The following is a 27,825-nucleotide window of genomic DNA, read 5'->3' as shown; positions in this document are numbered from 1 at the left end:
TGCCCTTCGCCGGATAATTCGAACCCAACCCAGTAAGCGACTCTTTTAGTGGCAGCATGACACGGCAGAGCTTAAGAGATAGTGCATTCATTGAACACACATGATCTCACTTTGAAAACACCCATTTTTGGCCTGTCCTAGGAAGATTTTCACGTGTTAACAGGGGCCCACAATGTCTGATTACGGTATTTACCCAATTGAAATGCGCGTCATTTTATTGTGATAAGCAATTATATGAGACTCTAGGCGAATTTTTGCAGTCATCATTGTTGTGAGGTTTCCTATAAAGTCCACGTGCGATAATATGGCCGCCACACGCTGTCTCATGTAGGTGCCATATGCTGTAGTGCCATTTGCCGTGAGAAAACGCGTGCGATGGTAAGCAGAGAAGAATGGTAACTTAATCTCATGCATGCAAGGAAGAAATCGCACAGTGTTTTCCTGTGCCCAAAAGGAGGGGGGGGGGGGGGGAAGCAGGAGATACGCGCGTTACGAGGGAGGTAAGAGGGGCAGGTTAGCGCGCTTCTTTTCTACTCCAGCTGTGTAAGGCACAGTCACACACTGATACCGTGGAGATAATCTGTACAGGGTGCAAAGCTTAGGCAATCAAAGATAGCTGATAGCTTTGTGTGTGCGCTATCTTCTCGCATGGCTAGTTCACATTGAAGCGAGAGCAGCTGCCGCTCTTCATCAAGCCAGCATTCTGACAGTGAATGACCGCAGTTATCGAATGAGGTGTGTTCATGTAAGCCTTTGCACGCGTGACGCCATGCTTGTTAATTTAGTTAGTAAAAGAATATTTACAGCCATTTATATGTGCTATAAAACAACTAACCGTACATCGTACAGCTGTCTAACAATTTGCTATCGCAATCAATGCTCTGCTTTTCAAGTGCTGACTTTTCTTTTGCACGAAAATTGGGCCGGAAATTTACTTCACGGTGCAATTGGATAAAAAACTAAAACTGCATTCACGACATTCGTACGCTTTACCGCAAGACACAACTGTACCGCGGCGCAGCTGACTTTAGAAAACCGGCCACCATTGTGCAAAGTGGTGATCTCGGCGAATTGGTTATGCACAGCCAGAAACATTCTTGCGCTAGAAGACGAGGAGTGGAAAAAAAGAACCACATTGCGTGCTCTTTACACCCTTTCCTTGTCCACGATCTTTAGCACAAAAAACGATTAACGCAATATTGTACAACGCATATTAGACCTGTGTCCATTTATTTTGCTAAAAATCGGGAGCGAGTTTGATTTCTACTTTGGTTACGAGCTTTATTTTCATCTCTAGGTTTGTTTTTCACTTTGGACACATAGACAGCGGGTGCGTGTTTGATTTGGGTGTGTGTTAGTGCCGGCTAAATACTGCGAAATGAGCCAGCGGTGTGTTACGGCATCTTTTGTCATCTAGGTAAATTCGACCCACTGGATAATTTTATTAATTTTGTGGGACCAGTCAGGGTCAAATTAATGGAAGTGAAACTGTATCGACTGTATATTGGATATAACAATGAGCAGCCACTGCACCGGGAACATCTCTGCATGTTCTATGGTAAGGTAAACCGCTTACTACAATGTTCCCATGCCACGGTATTGATTATGACAATCAAATCTGGCTATTGAGTGCCAGCGTTGAAATAACAAAAGAATTTCAGAGAAAAAAAAGAACATAAGTGAGCCGCCACACCAGCCTGTGGGTGGCGGAAGCTGCATCACCAGCCTCGCACACCTCTCCCATCCACCCCTCCAAAGCACGAGTCGACTGCACCGAAGGGCGTCAGTGATGGGTGTCGACTCCTGTTTCAGAGCAATGGAAGGGAGACGAGGAAGCGACACGGTGTGCGTGGCGCAGAAGCAAGGGTGGCAACTGGAACACATGTTTTTAACAGCACAGCTCGTAGGCACCCGTTCCTGCAGCAAGCATCGGCGGTGTAACCGAGTGAACGAGCATAGCAAAAGATGAAAGCGAACGCTGATCGCAGCGGGGGATGAAAGACTCGAGGAACGAGGAGAGGTGGAACCATGAGGTGGAAAGCGGATGAGGGTATGGCGAAAGTGTGAGAAGAAAAGCGTAGTGCCGTGACGACGGCTACGAGATGGTACCAGAGTTGCACGTGACGTCTGGTAGATTTGGCGGCGGTGGCTGCTGTGAATCTTGCCCACACATCACCCACGTGCTGGCACTCACATCTCCAGATTAGTGAGGCAGTCGCATCCCACTTTGCTCTATTTGCAACGTGCCACACAAGACAGATTGTCCGCGCCAGCAAATATATTGTGAAATGAAAGCAAGTATACAGCTGCGCTCAAATTTCGCGTTAGGGAGTATCATAATCGCCGGTGAATGTTTTTCTTTTATGACATTTAACATTCCTTTTCGTTTCGGTGCAGACAACCATTAGTCAGATTTACTTACGTAACCAATAATGCAGCCTGGGAACATTGTAGCTAGCGAGTTATTTTACCATTGAACACACAAAAGTTCACGGCGCAGTAACTGCTCATTGTTATACCTGATATATTGTTAACACCAGTAATGTTATAAGTGGGTTCAACCACAGTCAGAAAGAAGTTTCATAGCAGTTGCCCTTCACGGACCCACCCCGGAAGTCTGCAAACCACCGATGAAAACGTTCTGCTTTAGACAAACGTCCCAAAAATTGTGCTGATGTCAAATATGTCGCTGAGCTCCCTTATCACTACAACCATAGCACAGCCCTCATTTTGTCTCACTTTCAGTTCTTTCACAAGACAATCTGTGCAACTTACAGCTCGCAGTCCAGTGACACTTGATACATTTACAATGGTCCCTGGAAAGAAACAAGGAAGTGTCCCATCACCATACAATTCTCCCCAAGGTTTTCCCCGTCAAAGGCAAAAGTAACATATTTTCACCAATAAATAGCATCAGAAGTTATTTTTGTAGACTGTGCACTTAAATGGCGAGTTCAAATCTAGTTTTCCATTTCCCATATATATACACAGCCAACCTCCAATATTTTGATTCTGACGGTATTTTTCCCGCGGGTTGAATTAAAGAACAGGAAGAAAAAATGCCCAAGCACACTGCTGATTTAGTTGGCAGTAATTGCCTGATCAGAGCCCGCTTCTGAATCTAATGCATGGCCAATTTTTATAGGTTTATATTTGAAAACTAATGTACATACAATTTTTTTAACAAGAAAAATGTAGTGTATCTCCGATTCTGGCAATCAGAAATAGATTAAACCACCAAACTTCGCTTTCCCCAAATACAAATTTATTTACAATTATAAATTACTGTAATTACTTAACCATTACTGTAACTCCATTACTGTAACTCTCCGACAGCATTCCATCACTGTTTACAGACTGCAACTTGCCATCTTCTTGATGGTTTATTGCACATAGGATATTCCGCACCGATTGAATGGCTCTGCAACAATTGGAAATGGGATGTTGGCCCAAGCCTGAATTTCCCTAATTTGTCCCGAAACACAAGCACTTCTCAAGAATGTCCAAAGCGGCTTGCTTGCCGCTAACTTGGCATGTAAAGTACCTTATATAAACAAGCTATTGTAATGAAAAACAGTGGTGCATTGTCACCATCCCTAACGAGAACTTGTTCTGTTGCCAATCTTATCAAGGCAATAGCAACAACCGATGGTAGGCTGTCGCAAACATGGCTTCAGTTTCTCGATCGGTTGCACCATGCAGGCAATTTTAGTAAGTTTTTTTTTTAAATGTGTGCATTTTAATTTGGTAGATCGGATAATCATTCAGTGTGAGCTGCCATTTTTGCTTGAAAATCTACCTTTAACAGGTTGGAAATCGATGTTTTCGAGGGGAGATAACGTCTTCAACAATTTCACTGTCCCCTAGTGCGGCCCAGATGCGTTGCCATTTGGGTCGCGCATGTTCGTGCAGACTTTGAACTTCATGCGACTTGAACTTGTCGGGTCGGCACGTTCAGACCAAGAAGTGGGCAGTACATTTAAAATAAATAAGAAATGAAGAAATAAAAGACAATAAGAGTTGTCACATTGCGTAGTGCAGGTGTGCGAGTACAGAGATGAAATGGGCAAATTTATAGCACTTCGTTAACCGCTTCCCATAGATTCGAAATTGGATCTGTATATTTTTTTTCTCTTAATATCAATTAGAATATTGGATACCACTGTTGGCTCCAGTCCACACCGCAGTCTTCCCGTTTCTTTACATTAGGCCTAAAATTTTTTTTTCGATTGCTCATTGCACGGTCCTTAACATCTTCTCAAACTTATTTTTTAACCTCCAAGTTTCTGCCCCATATGTTAGCACCAGTATAATGAAATGATTGTACACTATTTTTTCGAGGATAGCGATAAGCCCCCAGACCGCAATATATATAGTTTTTCAAAATGCAAAGAAGGGTAACGAATTTAATCAGTAAACAGAGGTATTCTGATGCTGCAAGCTTTTGTTTATTCTTTCTTTGGACAATTCGATAATTTGACATTCGAGTAAATCTTAAATTTCTTCTGGGCCCACGAAATACAAATGCTTTATTGAACCAAAAAAAAAAAAAAAACAAGTGCGTGCAAATTACAAAGCTTGCATTAAAAAAATATTTCATCCATTTGCAAGTGTGGATGCAACCCCCAACAGGCATCTACCTGTTAAATGATATGCTCCACCCCCCGTCATTCAGCAGGCCACACTTATTCCCTTGAAAGGGAAAAATTGTCATCCACCAGAATGGTAGCACGAAGATACAAAGAAAACCCACACGGGTTTCTTTCACTACGTTTCAGGTGGTTGACAACTTTCCTTTTTCATGTACTTTCCCCCACCTTGTGGGCTGCTGCAGAACCGATTTTCCACTTATTCTCTTGTACAAGTGAACACAAGGTTCCACTCGTGCCCACATACACACCTTTGGTCTTCTTGAGATGCGGGATGGTAACCTGCATCATGTGGAAGATGCTGCGGAGGTTGACATTCATTATCTCATCGTAGACTGTCAGTGGCGTGTTCTCCGTGGTGCCATTCTTGAGAATGCCGGCACTGTTCACCTGCGACACATGGCCAAGAGTGTTAGCAGTACTCTATAGTCAGTAAGAGGCCAAGAACACAGCGGCATGTATTTTCCATAGTGTTCCAAGCAGGGTACCATGCTCGAGGTAGTGAAACCAACTCCAGCATGGTGCACTGTGCCATCAACTAAAGTAAACATTTCCACCAGCATGTGCAAACATAGTAGCAGATGACACGATGGCACACCTCCAGGCGTCCCTGCACTTGCGAAGATTTGAATTTATTTGCTGCAAACAGCGACAAAGACAGTGCTGCGGTTGTGCAGGAAAAAAGCTGTTAAGGACAGCTTGAGCGGACCTGGCCACGAAAACACTGCGCAGCCCTCAGAGGTTTGGTGAAGAGTACAATACAATATGACAGCTTGTAAAATGCAATAGTACAGCAACCTTTCATGCAGCAGGTTGTAGAAATTTAAAGAGTGCTTAAAAGAAGAACAAGTTCAAATCAGACATGAAATTGTAACAAAGATAGCCATAAAGCAGCACAATATCATACAGAACACCAAAGAGTTCGATGCTCCAGACAAAATTTCATCACATGCTGAAAGAACTTCACTGTCAGCGGGCTTCTTAATCACAAATATACTTCTCGGTTCACTTAACCCCTTCCGTGTCTTGGACGAGCTAGGTTCATCCCTGCGTTTCTGGTTCTACTGGCCAAAAATGGTCACTGATGGTACTTTCAATTTTCCATCAACGCCATGAACAAGCTGGTTCCATCTCAGTACTTTGTCATGCTTCTGGTAGATGGCAGCACGCTATATTTGGGACAGCGCAAGGAGCAAATTTAGAATCAGCATTTAGAATGAGAATCAGACCCCTCTCATGTGGAACACTGCACATGCCTATGGATGTACAGCCTCCTGCATTTTTAACTATATCGCGCAGGCGTCCATCACATGTCATTTTAGTGCCTTTAAGCGCCCATAATAAACGAGACCTGCAGAAGTACTCTCAAGTGCACTAAGCACAAGTCGTCTAATGCCATGTTCCCTTCAGGATGACGTACGGCCATATTATAGTGTTCTCGTGTGATATGGTTAAAAATGCGGGAGGCTGTAGATTATAATGGCATCAAATTAACAGTTTCAATCACAATCGAGCCCGATCAACATCAAAATTTTCTATTGTGATTGGTTCTATTCTACCAGCTTCGAAAATCACGACTGAAAAATTAAGGTCCCAATCAGGCTCCATCATAAATGTGGACATGTGATGGTGGTATCAAAATTGCATGCATGTTAAGTGGGTACGCATTTCGTACGTAAGTGGGTGCACATGTTATCACAGGGTAAATACTGCAAAATGAAGCAGCAGTGCGCTTGAACATTTAGATAATTCTATCAATTTAATTGATCCTGTCAATACTGAATTAATGGAAGTCAACTGTATTCCCTTTATACGTCATGCAATAAGGCTCCAATTGCTTGAACTCACTAAACAAAACAAGCAGAAAAAATTTCAGTTTTCCTAATCTGTTTAATTGCTGTGTCTTTAATGATACTCTAGAAGCAATAAAAGTGCTGATACTAAATTTTTTACAGGTAGAATTAAATAGAGCCTGGAAATTAGATGTCAGCACCTTTAACAATAATAGTTATCCTTCATAACCCTCATATATCCTGTCTTCAGCACAGCCTTCAGACATTTTGATGGTGTCCACAGCGCACGTATGCTAAGGAAAAAAAGGACAGGCACAGCAAAAGAACGCCATATCAACTCGCCCAAGCTTTAACCCTTTCACACATTTACTCAAAATTAGTGACACGGACTCACGAGTATGTCAATCTTGCCAAAGTGCTTCAGGGTTTCGTTCACAATGGCAGCTACATCTTCTTCCTTACAGACATCACCCACGGCCACCAGGATCTGCAATCGCAAGAGAGAACAGAATCGATTGCTCTTGGGCTTGAAAAATATGAGCTTTATGTGCTCTAAATAACAAGCTGTGCATTCATTGCGCAGTGCTTGATCAGCCAATATTACTAAAACTTCTCACTGTCAGCTTTTTCCCAAAACTATGAACATAGAACAGAGCTCCTGGAATTAAGAAGCGGATAGGACAGTTTTGTACACTCACAAAAATGCAGTCTACAAGTGCAATCTGAAAGGCAGACATAAAATAAATTGAATGGTAACAAGACAGCCAATGTGCAAGACAAATTGCGTGCACACCGCATGTACCCACGACTCGATCAACAGGGGCTAAACAAAGAAAGACAGGTCCCCCACTGGAGATCTTGGCTCCAGGCTGAGGATTCTTGTTTAACCACCATTAATGACTTTTCTCTATTTTCCTGTTGCACCCTTTGTTTTGACGTTTGGATCCTCTAAGGACATCAGACCTAATTAGGTTGGCCACAGTACAAGAGTCTCTGCCAAAGCTGTCCTGCGCTGTCCTAACCGGAGACTAGGCCCCTGCACTCCTCCGTCACCACACCCAGCCCGAGTGAAGCCCTCGGATGGTTTTAACGATATGCAACAGATGGGCACAAGCGGCAATTTTCCCGTCATCCCCCACACACACTGGCATGGAAGTGTCACATGGTCAAACGAGTGAAATGCAGGCGCCATTTTTACTGCGCAGCTCTTAGGCGCCCATTCCTGCGGCGAGCATCGGCGTTGTCGCTTGTAACCGAGCGAACAAGCACTGGGAACAATGAAAGCAAGCGTAGAGTGCAGCGGGAGATGATAGATGGCGATAGCAAAGAAAGCGTTAGGAGAAAAGTGGAGGAGGAGGTTATGGCGAAAGCGTGAGAAGAAAAGCGTAGTGCTGCGCAAGACGGGCTTTGCAGCGACCAGCGACAATGGCTACACAGATGGTGCCAGAGCAGTGTGCGTCGGCTGTATGGAAACAAAGCACTGCATGAACGGAGGTCTGTCTGCGGCTGTGAATAGCGCCCACGTGTCACCCACTCGCTGTCTTCCACAATCTCCAGATTAGCGAGGCAGTCGCACCACACTTCGCTCCGTTTGCAACGTGCCACATGATAAATTGTCTGCACCAGCCAATATATCGCGAAATGAGAAAACGTATAGAGCTGCGCTCAAATTTTGCATTAGGGAGCACCGTAATGAGCGATTTTTTTTTAAACACTCTCTTTTTTCTATGGATATCTTCTGCATGGAAGAATGTGACGCTGTTGCATACGAAGTTGCCAAGAAAATTATGATAATGGGCCAAAAGTGTGACAGTTCCACAGCAATCCGGACCAGAGAGCAGAATGTCATTGTACGCTGTGCAGTGCAATAACATCGGCGTTTTAAAGCTTAATATTCCACTGGTAAGCGATGTTTGCTTCTCTCTTGGTGACCTGTTTGATGTCATTACAAGAGACCATAAAGGTTTTGCTCTAAGCCAAGAGGTTATGTAAAATTTATTAAATTTTTACTGCTTTTGTGTCGTCCGCATCAAAGATTCAAGGCAAAACTTGCATCTGATTCTGGCTGATGTAAGAGAAAATTTTATAGATCCAATGTAAGGTGGTGTAGCGCTGTCAATGTCAAGACTTCCAAGATTGCGGACTAAGAGACTGCAGCTCTTAGTCTGCAGCTCAGTGAAAAAAAAAAGCAGCAAAAACAAAGATCCATAGGCCAATTACCTAGACTTGTTTATGGCGCTTGAAATGGCAGCCGCTGCGTGGGCTTCCATGCCTCTGGCCATGACTGAGTGATTGTCCGAAAACATGTGACCCATGCTTCAAGGATGCTGGTTTCAGTACCACCCAAAAAACATTGTGTATGGATTGCCCGAAGGGGTTGTATTCTCGGTCGATTGCTTTTGGAAATACAAGATGTGGTCACTTTCATGCTCGACACTGAATGTGTTGGCATCTACGGGTGACAGCGTGCGCTGGAGGAATGCTCTTGCACCGCATACGATAAAAAGTTATGCGAAATGTCGCAAAAGTGATCGTATCCCCAAAAGCGATTGACCGAAAATACCGCACCACGGCAGTGCCACCATCACTGACCAAAGCATGGGGTGCACTTTGTGCTGTTGGCAATGCAGATTTATAGCATCGAGCAAGGCTTGCCAAAGTAGGTTAATAGAATTTCCATAGTGAAGTTTCGTATTGTGATGCATTCCCTGTCTGTGCTGTCTCATTTCACAACAACGAAATTCTCGCGAAAGGAAGTTTTTTCACTTTCCCCACCGATTTTGTTATTATGGGGTTCAACTGTGTCTGTTTCACTCAGAAATGAACAAGAAGTTGCCATTTCTGAGTGCAATGATATGTTGCTTAATGACAGTGAGGAGTTTGATGTCGGTGCAACTAGCCACACTCTAGCCTCAACAAAAAAGACATCTTTGAAGCATGTCTGCAAACAATGAAAAACTTGCGCTAATGTTTGACGACGGGCACCAGTCTTCATACAATGCCACAGAAGCGTTATCACACACTAGGCATCGGTACAACTATAAAAAAAATATTGTGCTCTGTGAAGGATGTGTTATTAACGCGTTTCAATATATCTACAGAAAGGGCAAATTAATACAGGAATGCCCCCCAAGACGTGGGGACGTGCGCACAAGCGCTAAAGCAATTGAGCTGATTAATTTTTTTGTTTATCACAAAACTTGCCTTCCGAATATTCACGTAGGCAAGGTGGCTGCAACACAGCTTGCTAGACGGCCAGGACGGGCCAACTGTGGTGACATCACAGAGGAGTGCAGGGACCTTCTAGCTTAGGTGGCGTTGAAACAGCACAGGCAAGTTTCCTAGTCTCCCGATATATTAATTCTCAGCCAGGCAGGCTTCATTTCTTCTCACCTGACGCTCAAGCAGGCAACTGACTGTTTCCCACTTTGCTTGCTCCGTGAGGTGGCTATCAACTCTAACCACAGTATGCGAAGCCTCAAGTGTTTGAAAGCGTCACAAATAATATTTTAAAGGGCCCCTCACCAGGCCCTCCCAAAAATTTGGTTATACGCTGGAAGTTTTAGATCGCCGTCACGGGAGTGTTTTACTGCAACAATTTATTTATAGTGGTTCATTATAAGAGGAGATAGATGAAATGTCAAGTTGCCATGCTGCCAGTAGGCGAACTTCAGTGCCAATGTAGACAAACTCTTCTTCTGCCTCGACTAGCATCCGCAAGTGGCTTATCTTGCCTGCCTTCGCCCGCACTCACACGAAAAGTGCCACGCGACCAGTCGTGCGTCACTTTTTCATGTTTTGCGGGCTTTTTGAAACGCTTGGAAAAGCTTTTATGCAGCAAGTATTCTGCAACCGAAAGAAGAATTGGGAATTTTCCATGATGGCCTACAATTTTCCAAATGACAATTTTGCGCAGATAATATTTTAGAAGTCAGTAAAAACTAATTATTTAATTAGGAAAAATATAAAAAATAGTCCGACTTGCTCCAAGCGTCGGCAAACAAGATTACTTTGGTTCTGTCCACCTATGTGGCACTCATGTTTTTACATTTTGGCACGTAAAGTTACATGGCACACCAAGTATACTGGGTGAGGATTTATGTGGAATAAATTTTCAGCCTATGTTATTTTTCGGGGGGGGGGCTGCAAATGATTTCAATCACAGCGAGCACAAATGTTATTTTGAGATAAGCAAACGACAACAGTACGATTCTTTGCGCGATCAGATGTACCAATAACTACACCCAACAAGATTCCGGCAGGTTCCACCAGCTTCCAACAATCAGAGCAGCCATTATTACAACTGATCGCGTGCTGTATCAGATACCCAGCTGTCGTACCATGTCTCTTTCGCTTTCTTTGGCAATCAAAAGGCCAGAACAGACGAGTATTTCTGTCTGACCTTTCTACAGCAAAAGCTTTTTTTTTTTCAATGTGTAAGATTGAGCTACTTGGTGTTCCATTGCTGAACTTAAATGTACAACACAAGATAACGCATAAAAGAAACAGAGTTAGGACTGTTATTTCCCTCATGCCTTCTCTGCATTTTTATTCTGCGTTTCAATGTGAAAGCATTATATGGCTCACGAGGTGCAAAATCCGGCGTAGTCGGTGTTGGTGTGACCACGATAGTCCAAAAGGTCAAGTGAGCCAATCGAGCCACACTGGAACCCACGACAGTTCGTGTTAATTAAGGCAAAGTTAGTAAATGCACAGTAAATTGAGACAGAGTTAATTAAGGCACTCAAACCCATGACTTTTGGTGTTAATTAAGGTGAAGTTATATAAGGTACAGCTAATTAAGGTATAATTAATTCATCAACATCAGCCTATTTTTATGTCCACTGCAGGACAAAGACATCTCCTTGTGATCTCCAATGGCCCCTGTGTTGTGCTAGCTTATTCCAATTTCCGCCTGCAAATTTCCCGATTTCATCACCCCAACTAGTTTTCTGTCGTCCTGTAATTGCTGTCAAAAAGGAAGGCATTAAGGCATATGTTTAATTAAGATAGAGTTCATTACGGCCCTCGAACCCACAACCATTAGTGGGAGTCGAACCCACGACCTTTGGTGGTCGCAATGCTTTCGCATTCATCTACGTAGGGATAACTAAGTGCCCCCTTGAATGTTTTTCTTTCCCCCCAGGTTCAACTACTACTTGTCCGACGAACAGTCCTCGTCAAGGGTGCATTGCTGCACCAGGCCTGTCCTTCCTTTCCGACGGCAATAACAGGAATGTACCTTGTCCTTCGGGACACCCTTGTCGTGGCACTGGTCAGCAACTTTGTCCAGGGCATCCTTTCTGCGGCCACTCAGTGCAAGCCAGCTGCCCAGAGATGCAAAGTGCAGTGCAGTCGCCTGCCCAATACCTGACGAGGCCCCTGCAAAAAGTGCGCGTGCAGGATCACACACTGATTTCCAGATTGTGTGGCTGAACACCAAACATTCTGAAGATGGACTACACTTTGCACGTTTTGTTCTGGAACCTTGTACATTGTTGCTCAGCCATTGTCTCGCGTGCTTAACAGAAACGGGGGAAGAGAGGATCTGTCATAGGAAAGGCAAAGAGGTCAGCCTATAGGCTGGTCTGCTACTCTGCACAAGAGGAGGGAGACGAGAAGAATGACGGTGACGACGAGAGGAAGGATGGATGCGTGCACACAATATACCGCAAGACAATAGTTTCCTTGAAATCTCAAGTGCTTTGCAGATAGCCGTTCACAACAGCCCTCATTGTTTTTGCTGCTGTGTACTGAACAAACACAGTCAAAATAGCAAATAACACTTCTCTTCCCATGCAACTGCAGAGTAGCCAGCTTCAAATTCAGCGGTGCATGCAGAATCAATCTAGCTGGCAGTGTGGGTCCTGATAAATGCACAACAGTCAAACAAACAAAAAGGGGAGAAAAAAAAAAAAAGCATCGCAGTCAAAAGAACCCTTGGACCCCTTTGGGTTTTTCAAATGGTTGAAGTGCTGCAAACTTCATCTGTAACCATTGTGAACAAGGCTCCCGTACGGGAGCCAAGGCGTCTCACTTGTTTCCTTTTGAAGTTGTAATTCTGTGGTTGATGTCCGCTTTTCTTTACCACTCTCTATGAAGTGAAAAAGTGACATGACAACGAAAGCTGCACATCCTTTTCTTGTGTATAATTAAATGTAAGCAGCTGAAATCATGGAGTCCTCACTCTCGCTGAACCATGCACAGCATTGTGGTAATGTTGGTATTAAATGCGTAAGCATTTCCTATGTCGACTCAGTGAAGAAAACCGTCGCCGACGTGCGACACTCGGAAGCCGAGTGTCGCTGAACCTGAATGAATGTGTTGTATCAAGTCTGTGTTGTCGCACAACACAGAAAGATAAGCAGTCAATGAGTTGATAAGGAGTGATGAGAGGCTATATGGGTCTGATCGCGGTAGATAAAAGTTCAACGCGGATGGATAATCATTATACCCTATTGGTGAAGCAGCGCGCTGACAAGGACAAAGTGGAGAGACACAAGAATACACGACACTCGCTGCACTCGCAACTATTTTACTTTAGAATGAACACTTCGTTTTTATATACCCATGCACCCTCCAACGTCAACGATGTGCAAGGTCAGATTAATAGCACTTTTACAAAACGCATCCGCGCACACTCGGGCGTCAAAGATAGGCCGCATATCTTACGCGCTGTGTAATCCTATCCTAATCGTTATACCCCTAACACATTCATTTTTACAAATTTAATCTAGTGACTTTCCAAAAAAAAACACCGCATATCCACGGGATGAATGATGATGAGTGGGCGAAGCTCCGGCGGGAATCATCGGTAAACCGTGAATCTTCCGTGTAATTCGCCCAGTCTCGCCACACTAAATCGAACGATTGACTTCCACCAATGACACGCGCCATATGTGACGTCATTCCTATTTTATAACAGCGCCCTTCATCATAATTGCACCATCTCCCACTTAAGGGGACGCTAGCACAAACGCGTTAGAAACGTGCAGTACTCTCTAGTAAGGGGGAGAGGCCACAGCGTCTTACGCAGCCGTTTACACATGCCGCGTTTGCCGACGCCATCACATGACTACTGAGAGAGTATAACCCCCGTATTCATAAACGCTCCTCGACTTGAACCCTTGACTTGCCACCGCCTTCAACGCGTTTCGAACACGCTGCCCAAGGCGGTGGCAAGTCAAGTTCAAGTCGAGGAGCGTTTATGAATACGGGGGTACGGCGGAGAGGCCACAGCGTCTTACACCAGCTTCTTACACGGGCTGTAACGCGCTAGCACAAACGCGTTAGAAACGCGCAGTCTTTCGTTAATGTTGGGTATTTATTTTCATCGTGGTGCGTGTGTCCATGTGCGCTTCGTGGCGTAGTGGCTAGCACCGCGCGTTCGGAAGCGAGGGGTTCCTGGTTCGATTCCGCGCTACGGACACAACTTTTGGATTTTTTTTTTTTTCATAAAAGTAGACGTGGCTACCTACTACGACGACGACGACGACTACTACTACTACTACATACTACAAAGGAGGGACAAACCCACACCCTAAGGAGCTTCGCCCCTAAAAGGCGACCTCACTATGGCTCAGAGAAACAGATGGTTGACTTATACAGCCGTCTTTTCTCTTGTAAATGTGAAAGGCTTCCATGAATTCCCTGGTCAGCTGATCCTTATGGTGCGAAAGAATTGTAGTGTCATCGTACCGCGGTGGGCACCCATGCTGTGCACAATGCCCTTTAATGTGGTAATGAATGTTGCCCCTCATTGACCTTTTGTGTTCCACAAGTCTTGTGTTGCCACATCGTCCCGTTTGGCCGATATACACTTTTCCACAAGATATGGGTAAACCATACACAACGGACGATCTGCACTTGACAAATTCCTTTGTATGATTAATCGTGCACCTATATCGATTTCCTTTTACATTTGTTCAAATTTTACGATCCAGTCCGGCACAAATTTTACCGAGTTTGAAAGGAGCTGAGAAAACTACTTGTAGACCATACCTGGTCTACAAGTTGGTAAACTGCTCGAACACATAATCCTAAAACGCATAACGAACCACCTTGAAGAATACAATATTTTATCTCCTTTTCAACACGGTTTCTGCCAGGGCATGTCTACGGTAACTCAACTTATCGAATTGGTCCATGACATCTCCTCAAGCATCGATCACCAAAAACAAATCGATCTCATTCTCCTGGATTTTTCTAAAGCTTTTGATCGGGTCTCGCACAACAAACTTATTCTTAAACTCCAATTTACCCTCGGCAAGGGACAAATTCTTGACTGGATCACCAACTTCCTCACAGACAGATATCAATACGTAGAACTTAATCATGTGAAATCCTTAGTCGTACCGGTGACCTCAGGTGTACCACAGGGTAGTGTCTTGGCGCCGGTATTGTTCTTACTCTTTTTGAACGATCTGACTACACACGTCAATGTTGGATGCAGGTTGTTTGCAGATGACTGCATTCTGTACAAAGAAATCAATACTCATGATGACCACATCACCTTAACACCGCGTTAGAGACAGTTTCAATGTGGTGCAGAGATTGGCAAATGCATATTAATGAAAGAAAGTCTGCACTGTTATCCATAACTAGAAAAAAACATTCATCCGACTTTAATTATACCATTAATTCAACCACCCTGTCTAAAGTTAAGCAGCATAAATACCTAGGTGTCATATTGTCACAAGACCTACTGATGGGATTCTCATATTCAATACAGTGGAATCTTGATAATACGATCACGGCTAATACGAATTTCCGGATGATACGAATTTTTCTGAGGTCCCGGCGATTACTTTGCAACGTGTTAGAGAACGGTTGTTACGAATCAATTTTTGACCCGCGTCGGTTGATACGAATAAACGCCGCCCCACCGACGGCCGCGAAAGAACAGCGAGCAGTCACGCGCGTTTTCCCTTTCTCTTTTGGTGCGGAGGCGCGGACGCGGCGCTGGACAGCGCGGAAGCCACGACTGGGCGCGAAGAGTTTGAAGCGGCGGCGCTTTTGTTGCTTTTCTTTTTGTCTCTTCGCTCGCTGCGGCGGCCGCTCTTCCCCACGTGCGGCCGCCGCGGCAAGCGAAGACCGCTTCAACGGAAACTGAGCGGCGTAAGCACGGCGCATACAAAGGTCAGAGCCGTGTGGAGATCGCTTTCAAGATACGGTGCGCGCGACAACACCGACAGCCGGCACAGGCGCAAAGTAGAAGAACGCATTTGTTGGCAGAGTAAAAGCCCCCCACTCCTTCCCTCCCGCGCTACCTTCCCGCTTTGCTCCGTTCGCGTGGGAGATTGCGTCGCCAGTTGCCCTTGCGCTCGGTTGCAAGATACGTATTTGGTGACGTAGCACAGCGTCGCACCATGTTTGCTTGTTGTTGTTTTTTTGTTCTTTTTTTGCCTTGTACTAAATCCCTGTCTCCTTTTGCCTTCCTGTTATAATCCCTATTGGGATTGACAGTATGTATAAATAAATAAATAAATAAATAAATAAATAAATGCCTACTACCTACATTTTTTAGGTTATGCGCAATCTTGTGCGCATAAGGAATTGACACAACTTTTCTGCTGTCATTCACTTTTCTACTGGGCTCCTTCTGAAAGCCATTGCGCACGTAACGAGTCAACTTATAGGCTGATCTACAAAGCACATGTTTTTTGTAACCTGCATTCTTTAGCCTGATAACTTGTTGGCCGAAACTTTCCTTTATTTTTTCCGGGCAACACTTGGTTATGGCCGATCGCAGACATGAAAAGGCTATGCCACTTTTTACTACTTTTGAGTGTCCCGAATTGTAGCCAAGTAAGGGCTTTTCTGATCGCGGATTGTATGACCAGCAAACGCGGTCTGACGCTGTAGTTAATGCCATGTCCAAAAATTGTAGCTTGCCATCTTTTGGCAACTCGACAGTGAAATCCAGTCCTTGGCTGTTGTCCCCCCTTGAACCCTTTCAAAACTTCTTCCACTCTGCTGTCCAAAACATGTTCAACTATGGCCAAAAAATCATCCACAAAACGGAACACCCATTAAGCAAGGCTGTTAAGATTTGAATCAATTGCCTTGTCAATGTTACCTAAAAAAATTGTGCTGAGTACCGGAGCAACTTTTGAGCCTATACATATCCCGGACCTCTATCGGTACATAACATTATTCCACCGTACAAAAGTGGACTCAAGGTAAAAGGTTAATAGCTCAAGAAAGGTACTAATGGACACGCCGACATTTGTTGACAAAATCCATCTCATCGTTGTCTTCCGTTATACATTGCTTTGCACTGGCTAACGAGGGACCATGCGGAATGTTATAATACAAATCTTGTACATCTATGCTGAAAAAATTGCACCTTCCTGGGTTAGACGTGCTCAAGTACGATACTAATACCTCAGAGTTTGGTAGAATTAACAAACGTATCAGACACCTTCAAGCGCTTAAGCTGGTTTTGTAGATACGATGAAACAACCAACTGCCACGAGTCCCTTTCTGATACTATGGCTCAGAACGGAACATCAATCTTGTGTGTGTTGGCTGCAAAAAACAATTCGAGGTGCAGGTTGCACGCGCACTTAACTGCTGAACCAAGTCGCTCAAAATTGTTGCTCGCCAGTAAAGTGACTGCTTTATCCCTAACCTTACTAGCCTTAACTTCGACCCGGACGAAATTCTTTTTTATCGCTGTCAACACCTTTTCTTGGAAGAGACCTTCAGGTACTACTACAAAACAACCTTCCTTATCAGAGGTAAGAAACCGTAAATTGTTCCTCATGCCAAAGTTCACCAAATTCCTTATGTGTTGCACTTTTCTGTCGGAGGTTATCGTCCTGGAAAGAACATCTACGCACTCTGTGATGAAGCGTGGACATTCTTCTCAGCTAGTCGACGCGCCATGGATTTCGCCAGTGTAGCACATCCATGGCGCGTCGAATGTATCTCAGAACACTCTCAGAACGTATCTTGCATGAACCCTTGTGTTAATGAACCTGCTAACGAACATATTCAAGGCCCAAATGAGAACCTGGGAAGCAGGAATGTCCCCTTACACAAATGGAAACTTGAGGAGCCAGTGGGATCGACACACCGCGCAGTTGGTTTCGCAAATCCCAATCGGTTTCCGCGAACCTAATTGGACAATTCGACTGGTTTTTGACTTAAACCATTTGAAATCAATTTGGATCGAGTCCAATTGTGCCATTTGAAAAGCCCAAAGGGGTCCAAAGGTTCTTTTTGACTGGGTGAATCGTCATGCATCGCTTAAATATAATGCAGAACGCATCGTGATACATTATATGGAGGACTGTGACCAAATTTCCCAAGTTAAAAAGAAGCGTGCCACGTACTGTCATCACGAGCGCCCGAGTGAATAGTAAATACAGGCGTGCGCTGCTTCCTCGTTGCTCAAGTGGCGAAATCACTTCACACTGCCACCGCGACAACTCTGGTCGGGTATGCACGTGCGCTGCGAGCGTGCACGCAACAAACACCATCAGAACTTACGGGTAATTTGGCTGCGGGTGCTTCGCGAAGTTTTGTGCGAAGCGTGCTGGTATGTCGCCAAATATACCCACGCCCCTTTATCACGTACGCCGGCGAGAAATATGCCGAAACTCTGGACTGGTGGTAGTACACATATGTAGTACACATACCTGTGATGAGAGTAACTTTACCGTCCAGTCTTGCCATTTCCTCTCTCGCACAAGGACTCTAGCTGGAAGAATGACAGCTGGATAATGCGGTACGATAACGAAGTGCTAACTGGCAGCTGACAACTTAGCACAGCAGCTATTACGTGAAAACAAGTGAAAGAGTGAAAGCAGGCGAAAGAGTCGGCTTCTGGGTTTATGCAAGTTTCGTTTCCGGATTGAATGTTTTCGTTTTCGTATTTCACAGCGCCAGTGACAGTTCAGACACTGCGACTGCTTGGAGGCTGAAAATAGGCAGAGTATATTTTCAGTCAATAAACTTAAAGCTTTAGCTTCAGATTCATGCCTTCATTTGAGCATTTTCTTCCCGCGTAGCCATGAATCGAGCACGACTCGAGTTACTCGAGAGCACAAATCATAAAAATTAGAAGAAATTCTTTTTCTGGTTAGTGCATTTAATAAAAAGTAACGTTTCAAACATATCTTACGATCAATTTGTTTTTCTTTCATACAGCGCGCGATTTAGCCACCGCTTTGGAACGTTTTGGAGCTTCGTTCAAGCGACGCTAGGGTAAAGCTGGTGCGCGGTCCGCGCCGCGCTGATGACGTCACCGATGCATGTCTGTGGTGGTCTACTTCGGTAACCTGCGAGCGGCGTTATCGGCAAGGAAGGCGTTCGGCGGCAGCGCGACTCGCAACTGTTTGTCTTCGAAGGCAAGCCTCTTCGATGGCCGACCAGCCCGAGCGACTCAACATAGACAACGTGCTACAGAGGTTATTGGAAGGTGAGTGGCGCCGACTCGTTGAGCGGCGAAAGCGGACGCCGCTGCGGTAGTCCTAGCCGCTCGCCGCGGTGTTTGGATGGCAGCCCGTCGGGCGCCGATGAATGGGTTGACAGCTGGCCACGCGCCTGCTACCGGTGCCTCCGCGGGCCCCTTCGAAGGGATACCGCGAGACGCCGACTCTTGTCGGCGGCCTTTTCTTATTACTGCCGATTTAAACGGAAGCGTAAAAGAAGAGAAAGAATCGATCGTCTCCCGAGGGGGTGTACGGCGCGAAGAACGGGTCCGCATTTAGCGGGGCACGCTTTGGTTTCTGTCCGCTATTTTTCGCCCTACGCGCGTTTCGTGCGTGCCGTCGATGACCTCGCGAGGCGCCGTCAACGAGTGGCTCTGTTTATTTTCTCGTCCTCCCTCCCGGCCTCCGCCTTTACGATCGAAGCGATGATGGAACGTGAGCGGCACTTTGAAGCAAAACTCGGCCGCCGCTTCTCCCCCGCCGCGTGACGGCTGCGGGTTTAGCTGCTTCAGAGTCGCGAAAGAAGAGGCCGCGGCATTTGCATGTCGAGAGGTGAGCGGGTTTGCAAATGGGCATCGTTGCCACACACCCGGCTGGCGGCAGCGCATCCTCCGGCGCGCACGGTGCACTCGCCGCACACGTCGTTTACCACGAGTCAAAGCATAAAAGAAGCGCGCAAGAGCAGATGGATCGCCGACAGCTCTCTTCTTGACGACGCCCGAGCGCGTGCTAGCCGCAGCTGAGTTACGCAGTACTTTCTACTCGTACACTTCGGAACGGGCGCGTGTACACAGCACGTGGGCACTCGGCCGCTGCATTTGTCGTTGACGACGTGAATTCTTTTTTTCTTTTCTGGTCGTCATCGCCGTGTCGCCGTAACAAGCCGGGTTACGCGATGTGTTGCGTCAGTGGTTGCCCGGCCATCGTATTGATTGCTCGCGTGTTGTTCCTTTTCTTCTGCCGCGATAACGGCCGATCCACTCGCCCACGTTGTGCCTTTATCGCGCGCGCTGTGTGTGTGTGTGTGTGTGTGGCCCACAACCGTAGTTCGTGTCGTGTGCCCTTGACCGCAGGCGCATACGACGACGTCCGAGATCAGCATGCGGAACGCCGCAGGGTTTCGTCTAGCTTTCGGTTTCGCTTAATCACTGCCCGAGATTTTGCGATGCCGTTAATGAAATTCTGTGCGCCACGCGGTTGACTTGTGTAGCACTCGGGCATCGGTCTACAGAGTTTAACAAGCAGCCGGTACGTGTGATCGCGTTCGGGAAACGGCGAACACGTAGTCCCTGCCCCGTCGTCCCTTGTCACTCCATTACTCAGATATTCCTTTACCTGCTGCTTCCAGCTGGCTGTGCCTGAGCCAGGTGTGCTGTTTGACTTTTTTTCTTGGCTTTAGACCTTTTACAGGCCTGTATATTTGAACACATTGGACACCTGTTCATTGTGCTCAATTACACATTGCGTGGAAAACGTAATGTGATGCCAGCTCCTATGTATCTTGTGCATTCGTCAAACAGGCGATGTCGCTGGACCAACTGGTTGAGCAGTGCAACTTGCCTTCATCATGGCAGCAACGTCTGGCAGTTGCTGCTCAGAGTTTCTTGTCGAAACATTGGCTCCTGCGGCATTCCTCATTTGACCACTGTTTATCGCCTCAGACCTCCATGTTTCCGTTTTGCTTAGGAGAAATTACATGAACTTTCACACTTTAATTGCCATTTGAGTTCTACCTATTACATTCCATGCAGTGTGGAAAGATGAAAAAGCGGTTGGCCTCCCGATTCACTATAAGTTATAGCTGGAACTGTGCAGTGGTGTGTTTCAATACTAAAATGTTCATGTGTAGCCTTCTCTTAATGCATTTTCAGCGTTCAATTGTTTTCCTACGTGACTGATCTCAGTGGCTGCTGGCTGGGACCCAACTTTTGCTGTAGCCACATGTCATTAGAAAAAGAAATACTACCAATTTATTCATCCACACATTGAGACAGATCCTTGGGAACTCGGAAGAGATGTGGCAATCGCAGAGAAACTGCCCTAGAACAGGCATGCTCTCGTTATTTTTTTCATTTTAAAGAAAGTAATTGTTGCAATAGGTGACAAAAAGTTCAGGTTGCACATGCTCGACCCACAGAACACAGCCCACTGGTACTGTTTTGTGTCTTGGATATTTATGCCTTTATTAGGTGTCTTTCTCTCGAGGCATTGAGTGCTGTTCTCAAAGCTGTTAATGAATATCAGCCTATACTTATGGGCAACTTTCTGTGGCAACAAAGGGAAATCTGCTGCTGAGGCACACAAGAGCGGGCACTCCTGAAAATAGTCGCACGCTCTCCTATTCGTTTGCAGCATTAAAAGAAGTCAAAAACGCATCATTGGGTGTCACACTAGACTATTGTGCAAATGTGAAATCATCGTATGTGAAAGCTGCCCTGATTCAGTATCATTGCAAAGAATGCAAAAGCACTGTTGTAAGCACAGCCGGGCTAATTGGAACATTAAAACGTGTGCCAATGCTCTACCCCTGTAACTTTCTCATCATTGCTGCAGAAAGCTGTCCGCAAGTGTGGCAAGGTCAGCCGCAGTTTTTAGCTGAAGGCCCAAGGTTATGCCCCCCCCCCCCCTTCCCATTAAAAAAAAAATAGATGCAAGCTTCATTGGTCCTAATTATTCTCTAATGGTAATCGTGAGTGTAGAAATGACTTCAGCAAATATTAATCACTGCCACCCATTCTATTCATTGTTGCGACAGCTTTACTTAGCATTTGTCTTTAGATGTAGTGAGAAGCGTCTCCCACTGTTTAGACATGGTGCTGTTACTGTGAATGATTTCAATGGAGACTTTCATTTGGATCATTAGAAAGCAGTCCTGCTAATTTGTGCTTACTTTCAAACAACCCTTCTCTTTTTAAATTGCTTCCATAGAGAGTCCCAGATCACTGTTCAGAATTACTATACAGGAGTGTAATATCCAAGTGCCGCAACAGAAACAGTCACCTTAAGGTCTGTTTTCATGGCGGAGGTGAATCTTGGACCTTGACTCTCAACAAGGTTGCATGTACTTGTAACCTTGAAGGACGATCGCAGCTACGTGGCACTGAGGTGTCATCGTTATCTCAGTTGCAGTAGCTTTTGTCTTTCTGTTTGTAAAATGCTTTGACCAAGCACCAGGTTAATTGTGTACAGCGCTGATCTTGACAGGGTGCTCTTGTTTGTGATATGTTTTCAAAGAAGAAAAGCAGCAGCAGTGGGGTTTGAGTGCGGGCAATCTGTGCCATGTTCTACCCACGTTACGGACTGCTGCTGCTTGGCCATGTGCCCAAGGACAGATATTTCCTTCTTGCCCGTTCGCCTTGCTTTTTCTTGTCTTTTGGATCGGCCTTAACTGTGAAGCATGCACTTGCGAACTGTGCTTTCATAATGTTAGGACCCTGGGCAGAAACTGAGATAAACTGGCACGTAGAAGGTTGAAAGTGAAGGAAGAAAGAAAACAAAATGCGGCATGGAAGTCAAACATCAGTCTGTCGTGCCACGCATTCAAAGGCCAACTGCAACTTAACTTTTGGACCTCATAAAAAACAAGTTTCAGGCAGCGTAGATAAGGAGCTGCCTCCGTGCAAATTTTTACGTTTGTGATGTTAATGGATGCGATCGTGTCAAGCTGGGTAAAATAGACGTATCTTTGTTACCGAAACACAAAAAACAAGAAGCTGCCATTGCCGCTCGCCGAAATTGACGCAGCTCCGTGGCATGACCTTTGAGATATTGTAGTGCCTGCATTGGCGCTGAAAAATGTGGTGACATGCTGGGATTTACATCATGTACACTCTAACCCCGCCGGGTGCACGTGTGGTCCGCTTAGGTGCTACTTAAGAAGCTGTGAATAAGAAAATTTTGCCATTGCCAGTCTTGCAGCTTTGCCAGGATTGCTTCAATAGTAACGCTACTCATTTACAACCAATTTAGCCAGTGAAATTTTGTTGCCGTTGGCATTTAAGCTTATTTAGTGCTGCTACTTGATCAACATCCACTGCATATACTTGTGCCTGATCTGACATTTACATTTGCATGTCGGGAAGCAGTAGTGCAGCCCTGACCACGCAGTGTATGTGTGTGCATCCGTTAGTCCACTTGTCTGTTGTGAGGCAAGTGCGAGCATGGCTGTTTTTCTATGTGCGAGTCCACTTGAATAGTTCAGGCTGGCTTGCAGCAGCACAAGCTGTTCACACAGCATCTATGCAGTTTCGAAGCCACTCACTGAAAGTGTGCACAGATGTCATGGGCTGTGACAGGGACAGCAGAACAGGTTACGTGCTGAGCAGCTACAAGTGGTGCTGTTTCTTTCTTTTTTTTCTCTTTTTTTTTCTTTTTCTTTTCTGCGCAGCTTAGCAGCTGGAACAGTGCTGCGCAAAAAGTGAATTTCACGCAGGTGTTGATAGTTGTAACATGTGCTGTGCTTTTAAAAAAATTACGAGATGAAATTGAGTCTGTTATGGCAGCCAGAGCGGCCACTTGTATGTAGAATTGCTTGAAAGCTCATGATTGATTGTCCCTTCACTGCATTGGAGTATCAGATGCCTTTCAATATAAACTACAGCTTCCCCTCTAAAGCTTCAGCTTGCATATAAAATATTGCATGTATAAACATGGCATATTTGAATTGCAGTGCACAGAAGAAAAAAGTTTTCTTTTTTTTTTTTTGTCAGACACTTTGCTGGGGCATATGAAATTGCTGTTCAGTTGAAAAAGCTATTGCAACTAATGGAAATAAAACGCTGATCAATTGATTGAAGCACTTCCAAAAGATTGGGTGAGGCATTGTGAATAATACAGGAAGGATGCAGCTCAGGAATCTCTGTTCCGCCACTGGCACACATGGCAAGAAATAAAGGCTGGTCTTGAAAACCACTGGTGCAAAGAAAAAAGGGGGGAGAACAGTGGAGACTAGGTGTATAAATCGCCTTAAGTGACCTGCCTGATACAGTCACACGAGTAAAGTTGCTATAAAGCAAGGGATGGTGCAGGCGGGTCTTGCAGGACATGACTTGGATGGTGGCACAGACCGAGCCTTGCACTTGTTTCCATTATTGTGTCGTTATCTAGCGCACGTGTTAGTGGCTGCTGCAAGTGGCAATGGCAAAAAGCCAGCAAGATAGTTAATACGTGTCTAACAGTAGACAGGTTTAGCTGAGCATCGCGTACGATCTGCATTGCTCATGCTTCGCGCACCGAGATACTGCAGACAACACAAGCACTTCGTCCCTTTTTTTCTTGTCCCGGTGTTTTTCATGCTATTTTGTTCTGCATCAGTGGCCATGCAGTGCACCAGTCTCTTGCCATTAATTTATTAGACACTTGTGTTGCTCCTGCCATCTCAGGTGCAAGTTGGGATAATTGTGCCAATGTTGGACCATTGGAATGCAGTTGTCTACCTTATACCTGGCCACACAGGCACAGAAAATGACATTAACTTGCTCATACCTTAAATTTTTAATGCCATTTGCATAATGCCACAGGGACATACCTATGTCATTTGTGTTAATGCCATTTGTTATCTAATGTGTTTGCCAGAACTTATTCGACTGTGAAATGCATACTCTTGACTCCATAGCCTGTGCTGTGCAGTATAATTGCAGTATTCAAAACAGCCTCTATCGCATAAAAAGAAAGTGCTCCCGTCAGGAGTTGTACCTTGTGAACTTCCTCAGGTCAGTGTTGGAACGTCTTCGACAGGGCAAGTGCCATTTTGCTTTTAGGCTTCGGATATGACATGCTATGGTCAGTTTCAACATTGTAAAAGACAGCAACAAACTCGCACTACCAGCACCATAGTATGCTTGTTATTACATTTCACTGTTGTAAACTTGTAAATGCATATGTGTTTGTTATTTAGTACTTCAAAATTACTCTCTTCAGAAGATGCTGTCACTGACATCGTGCCAAATGTAATTTGGACATGTGGCAGCTCCGCCGAAAAAAGGCATTAACATGTTAATGTCATATATTTTTTTTTTTTTTGCCTGTGTGGCACAGGCATCGCTTATTTTTACATGCCCATTTGTCAAATTGTAATCAGTGGTAGAAGTTGCAGAACAGCGCTGGTCATCAATCTGCATTATCTAAACAAGATGAAGTTTCACAGGATGACCGATACTTGAAGTGATCAGCAGTGGTCGCTGAAGTCTTAGGTTAGAGTCGACGTTTCGAAAAGGAGACAATGCAAGACCCTTTTTCGACACTTGCCTGGTTTGACCACTCTTGATCAAAATGCATTATGTCGCATGACAGAGCTGAGTGTTTTACAGAGGAAAATATTGTCATTGCTGCGGGTATCAAGGCATTTGCTTTCTGTTTCAAATGGCGTCGAAGGGCGTTTGTCTTTGAACCTTGCTGTTCACGTGCCTCCTCCGTTCCTCTTCCCATACAAACCAAAATTTGCACCCTGTTGACTATTTCCTAGAAAAGCTGATTTTTCATGCATGCTGCTCTTTTCGAGGATGCGGTTGGACAAGGGATTCAGCCCAAATCTTGCCTGGTTTAGTGGGTAGATCGTGGACATTCTTCATATCCGGCATTGGATATGCAGAATGAACCCCAGAAAGCTGAATGTATTATTTCTTATATGCCAAGTTTATACATCAGCATTCCTATTTAAGTGCGGTAAACAATGCAAAGTTCGTAACAGTGTTTTTGACATGCTGGAGCCTTCCATTGTGGGTAGTTACTAAAACCACTTGCTAGTTAACTTATAATGTTTCATTGTCTCTTGTTTTTTGGTGCAGGTTTAATCTCCATGGCCAGAAATAAAGATGATCAAGTTGCTTTGAGTTTCTTAATCTAAAAGGGTGCTTGGGCATTATGGGCTTAAGAAAAAAAAAATTGAAAGTGGAACATGTCCTGGCTTCCTTTCAGCATTTGCACTACAAGCTGCCTTATGCAGTTCACTTGAAGCCCTGTCTCTGCTTCTAGCTTTTTTCTTTTTCCCCTAGTTCTGTAGAGTGAAGTGCTTGCCTGGCACCAGAGCAGCTTTTGCAAAACTTGCTTTTTATGCATCAGCTTGCGAGGGATGGCATGCTGCCAAGAACATGGGCCTCTGCCACAAATTGCATGGCAACGCCTGTCTGGAGTTTAGCTAAAGTTTCGGGGAAAGGTGCAACCCAGTAAAGAGTTGCAGCATCGCAACGTAGGAATGTTTTTTGCAGTCAGTTGGGTGCTCACATGTGTGGGTGTAGCACTGGCTGAGCAGGCTGGTAGTTTTGTTGCAGGAAGTTTTCCTTGACTGCATGAGCCTCGAATATTGAAAACCTGCATTTAAAATCTGTGGGATTCATCTCCTAGTAGCAGCTGCACTTTAAATGGCAACTTGGGAAGATTGTTCATTGTGTAACTTAGCAATGTGACTGACTGCACTAGTCGGTATTACGTCTTTTGTGAGAAGTGTGAACTGTAAATGAAGACGCACAAAGAACACATTGTACCAGCAAGCCTTTCATTGCACTGTTATACGACGGATTGGAAAGCAAGGGCATGTATGCACAGAATTTTTTTTTTTTTCCCCCGCTGTCATGTTTCTTGCTTTCTTTCCTAGTTCATTCAGTTTTTGGGAAGTTCTCATCATCATGTCATCTTGTTCATGTTTTACACAAACACAAAAACAGTGGATCACGTTAGAGAAAGGGTTTATTCGGTTTATGTGCACCTCTAGTCAGATTTTAAATATATTAGAAACGGCATCAAAACGGAAACTGTAGCAGGCAGCCTGAAGAGCTTCTTTTCTTGACGTCAGAGCAGAGGCTTTCTGCACAACATCAACACTTTGCTTGCACCACACCACAGTGGAAGACCAGGGGCGAAATTGCGCAAGCATCTCGCTTTCCGAACATTCGCTTCGTAACTGAGGAGGTGGTGTTTCATTCTCACTCCTGCCTCGTCATGCTGGCGACTGCTGGCAAAAGTGTGGCGCTGGCAAATCATGAGCCGCAGGATCTCTTTTTGGTGCATTTTTGCACCAAGATGAGTGTGCAGAAGGTGCAGTAAGCAACGCATAGAATAAATAGTCCTATCGAGAAGAATGAGTTGCTCTTGCGCACTTCTTTTAGAGTAAGTGCACTTCATCTCAATCCCAGTCGCAAGCGGTTGGCACAGCTCGAGATGGGCTGCCAATTTGAAAAAGTGGCAGCTGACGACAAAGCCGTAGCAAGCGAACGCGGCAAGCCTGCAGTAAGAACACGCTGAGCATTATTGCGGTGCTTTCATTCTTTCCGCCAATTCCCGCAGTCCCCCCCTGCAAAAGGTGGCTGTCCTGTGCAAGCGCTGCAATTTCTAGTCTATACTTGAGTTCGCTTCCCATTTAACCCAAAGCATCGCTAAGTGCTCCTCATAACTGTCTGCCAAGGGCCTGCTTGCAATCTGCAGCAGTGACACGAGTGACCCTTCCCCTGTTTCAACGCTCTCCCGTTATTTTTCTTTTGCACACAGTACGTGGCTCTCGGCCGGGCAAGAACGTGCAGCTGTCTGAGAACGAGATTCGCGGCCTTTGCCTGAAGGGGCGAGAGGTGTTCCTGTCACAGCCCATCTTGCTGGAGCTGGAGGCCCCGCTCAAGATCTGCGGCGATACCCATGGCCAGTACTACGATCTGCTCCGGCTGTTCGAGTATGGGGGCTTCCCGCCCGAGAGCAACTACCTCTTCCTGGGCGACTACGTGGACCGGGGACGACACTCGCTCGAGACCATCAGCCTACTCCTCGCCTACAAGATCAAGTACCCCGAGAACTTCTTCATTCTGCGCGGAAACCACGAGTGCGCCTCCATCAACCGCATCTATGGCTTCTACGATGAGTGTGCGTTGTTCCTCCCTCTTGCGCGCGTGTGCTTGCCCTCAAGTGTGTCTGTGGCCAGTTTGCTGGTGGTGCTTCCACAGTTTCTTACACACACATGGT

At 45.3% G+C, this 27,825-nt stretch overlaps 2 protein-coding genes across 2 annotated transcripts in view; one reads left to right on the top strand and one right to left on the bottom strand.

Moving 5' to 3' along the window:
- Nucleotides 1-18,271, bottom strand: part of LOC119445454 (3-oxoacyl-[acyl-carrier-protein] reductase FabG) — a 37,077-nt gene extending 18,806 nt beyond the window's left edge. Inside the window, exons 1-5 of the mRNA XM_037709735.2 lie at nucleotides 18,088-18,271; nucleotides 11,685-11,824; nucleotides 6,837-6,929; nucleotides 4,901-5,039; nucleotides 2,776-2,816 (exon numbers count right to left, since the gene is read on the bottom strand). Coding sequence (XP_037565663.1) covers nucleotides 2,776-2,816; nucleotides 4,901-5,039; nucleotides 6,837-6,929; nucleotides 11,685-11,824; nucleotides 18,088-18,124 — 450 coding nt within the window. The 5' untranslated portion in view covers nucleotides 18,125-18,271. The remainder of the gene's footprint in view (nucleotides 1-2,775; nucleotides 2,817-4,900; nucleotides 5,040-6,836; nucleotides 6,930-11,684; nucleotides 11,825-18,087) is intronic.
- Nucleotides 18,272-18,684: 413 nt separating this feature from the next.
- LOC119445453 (serine/threonine-protein phosphatase alpha-2 isoform) overlaps nucleotides 18,685-27,825 on the top strand; it is a 48,702-nt gene continuing 39,561 nt past the window's right edge. Inside the window, exons 1-2 of the mRNA XM_037709734.2 lie at nucleotides 18,685-18,869; nucleotides 27,364-27,726. Of these exons, the coding sequence (XP_037565662.1) occupies nucleotides 18,812-18,869; nucleotides 27,364-27,726 (421 nt within the window). The 5' untranslated portion in view covers nucleotides 18,685-18,811. The remainder of the gene's footprint in view (nucleotides 18,870-27,363; nucleotides 27,727-27,825) is intronic.

This window comes from Dermacentor silvarum, chromosome 3 (genome assembly GCF_013339745.2).
Source record: "Dermacentor silvarum isolate Dsil-2018 chromosome 3, BIME_Dsil_1.4, whole genome shotgun sequence".
NCBI classification, from domain to species: Eukaryota; Metazoa; Arthropoda; class Arachnida; order Ixodida; family Ixodidae; genus Dermacentor; species Dermacentor silvarum.
The sequence above is the reverse complement of the archived record's forward strand: the minus strand, read 5'-3'. Positions and strand labels throughout refer to the sequence as shown.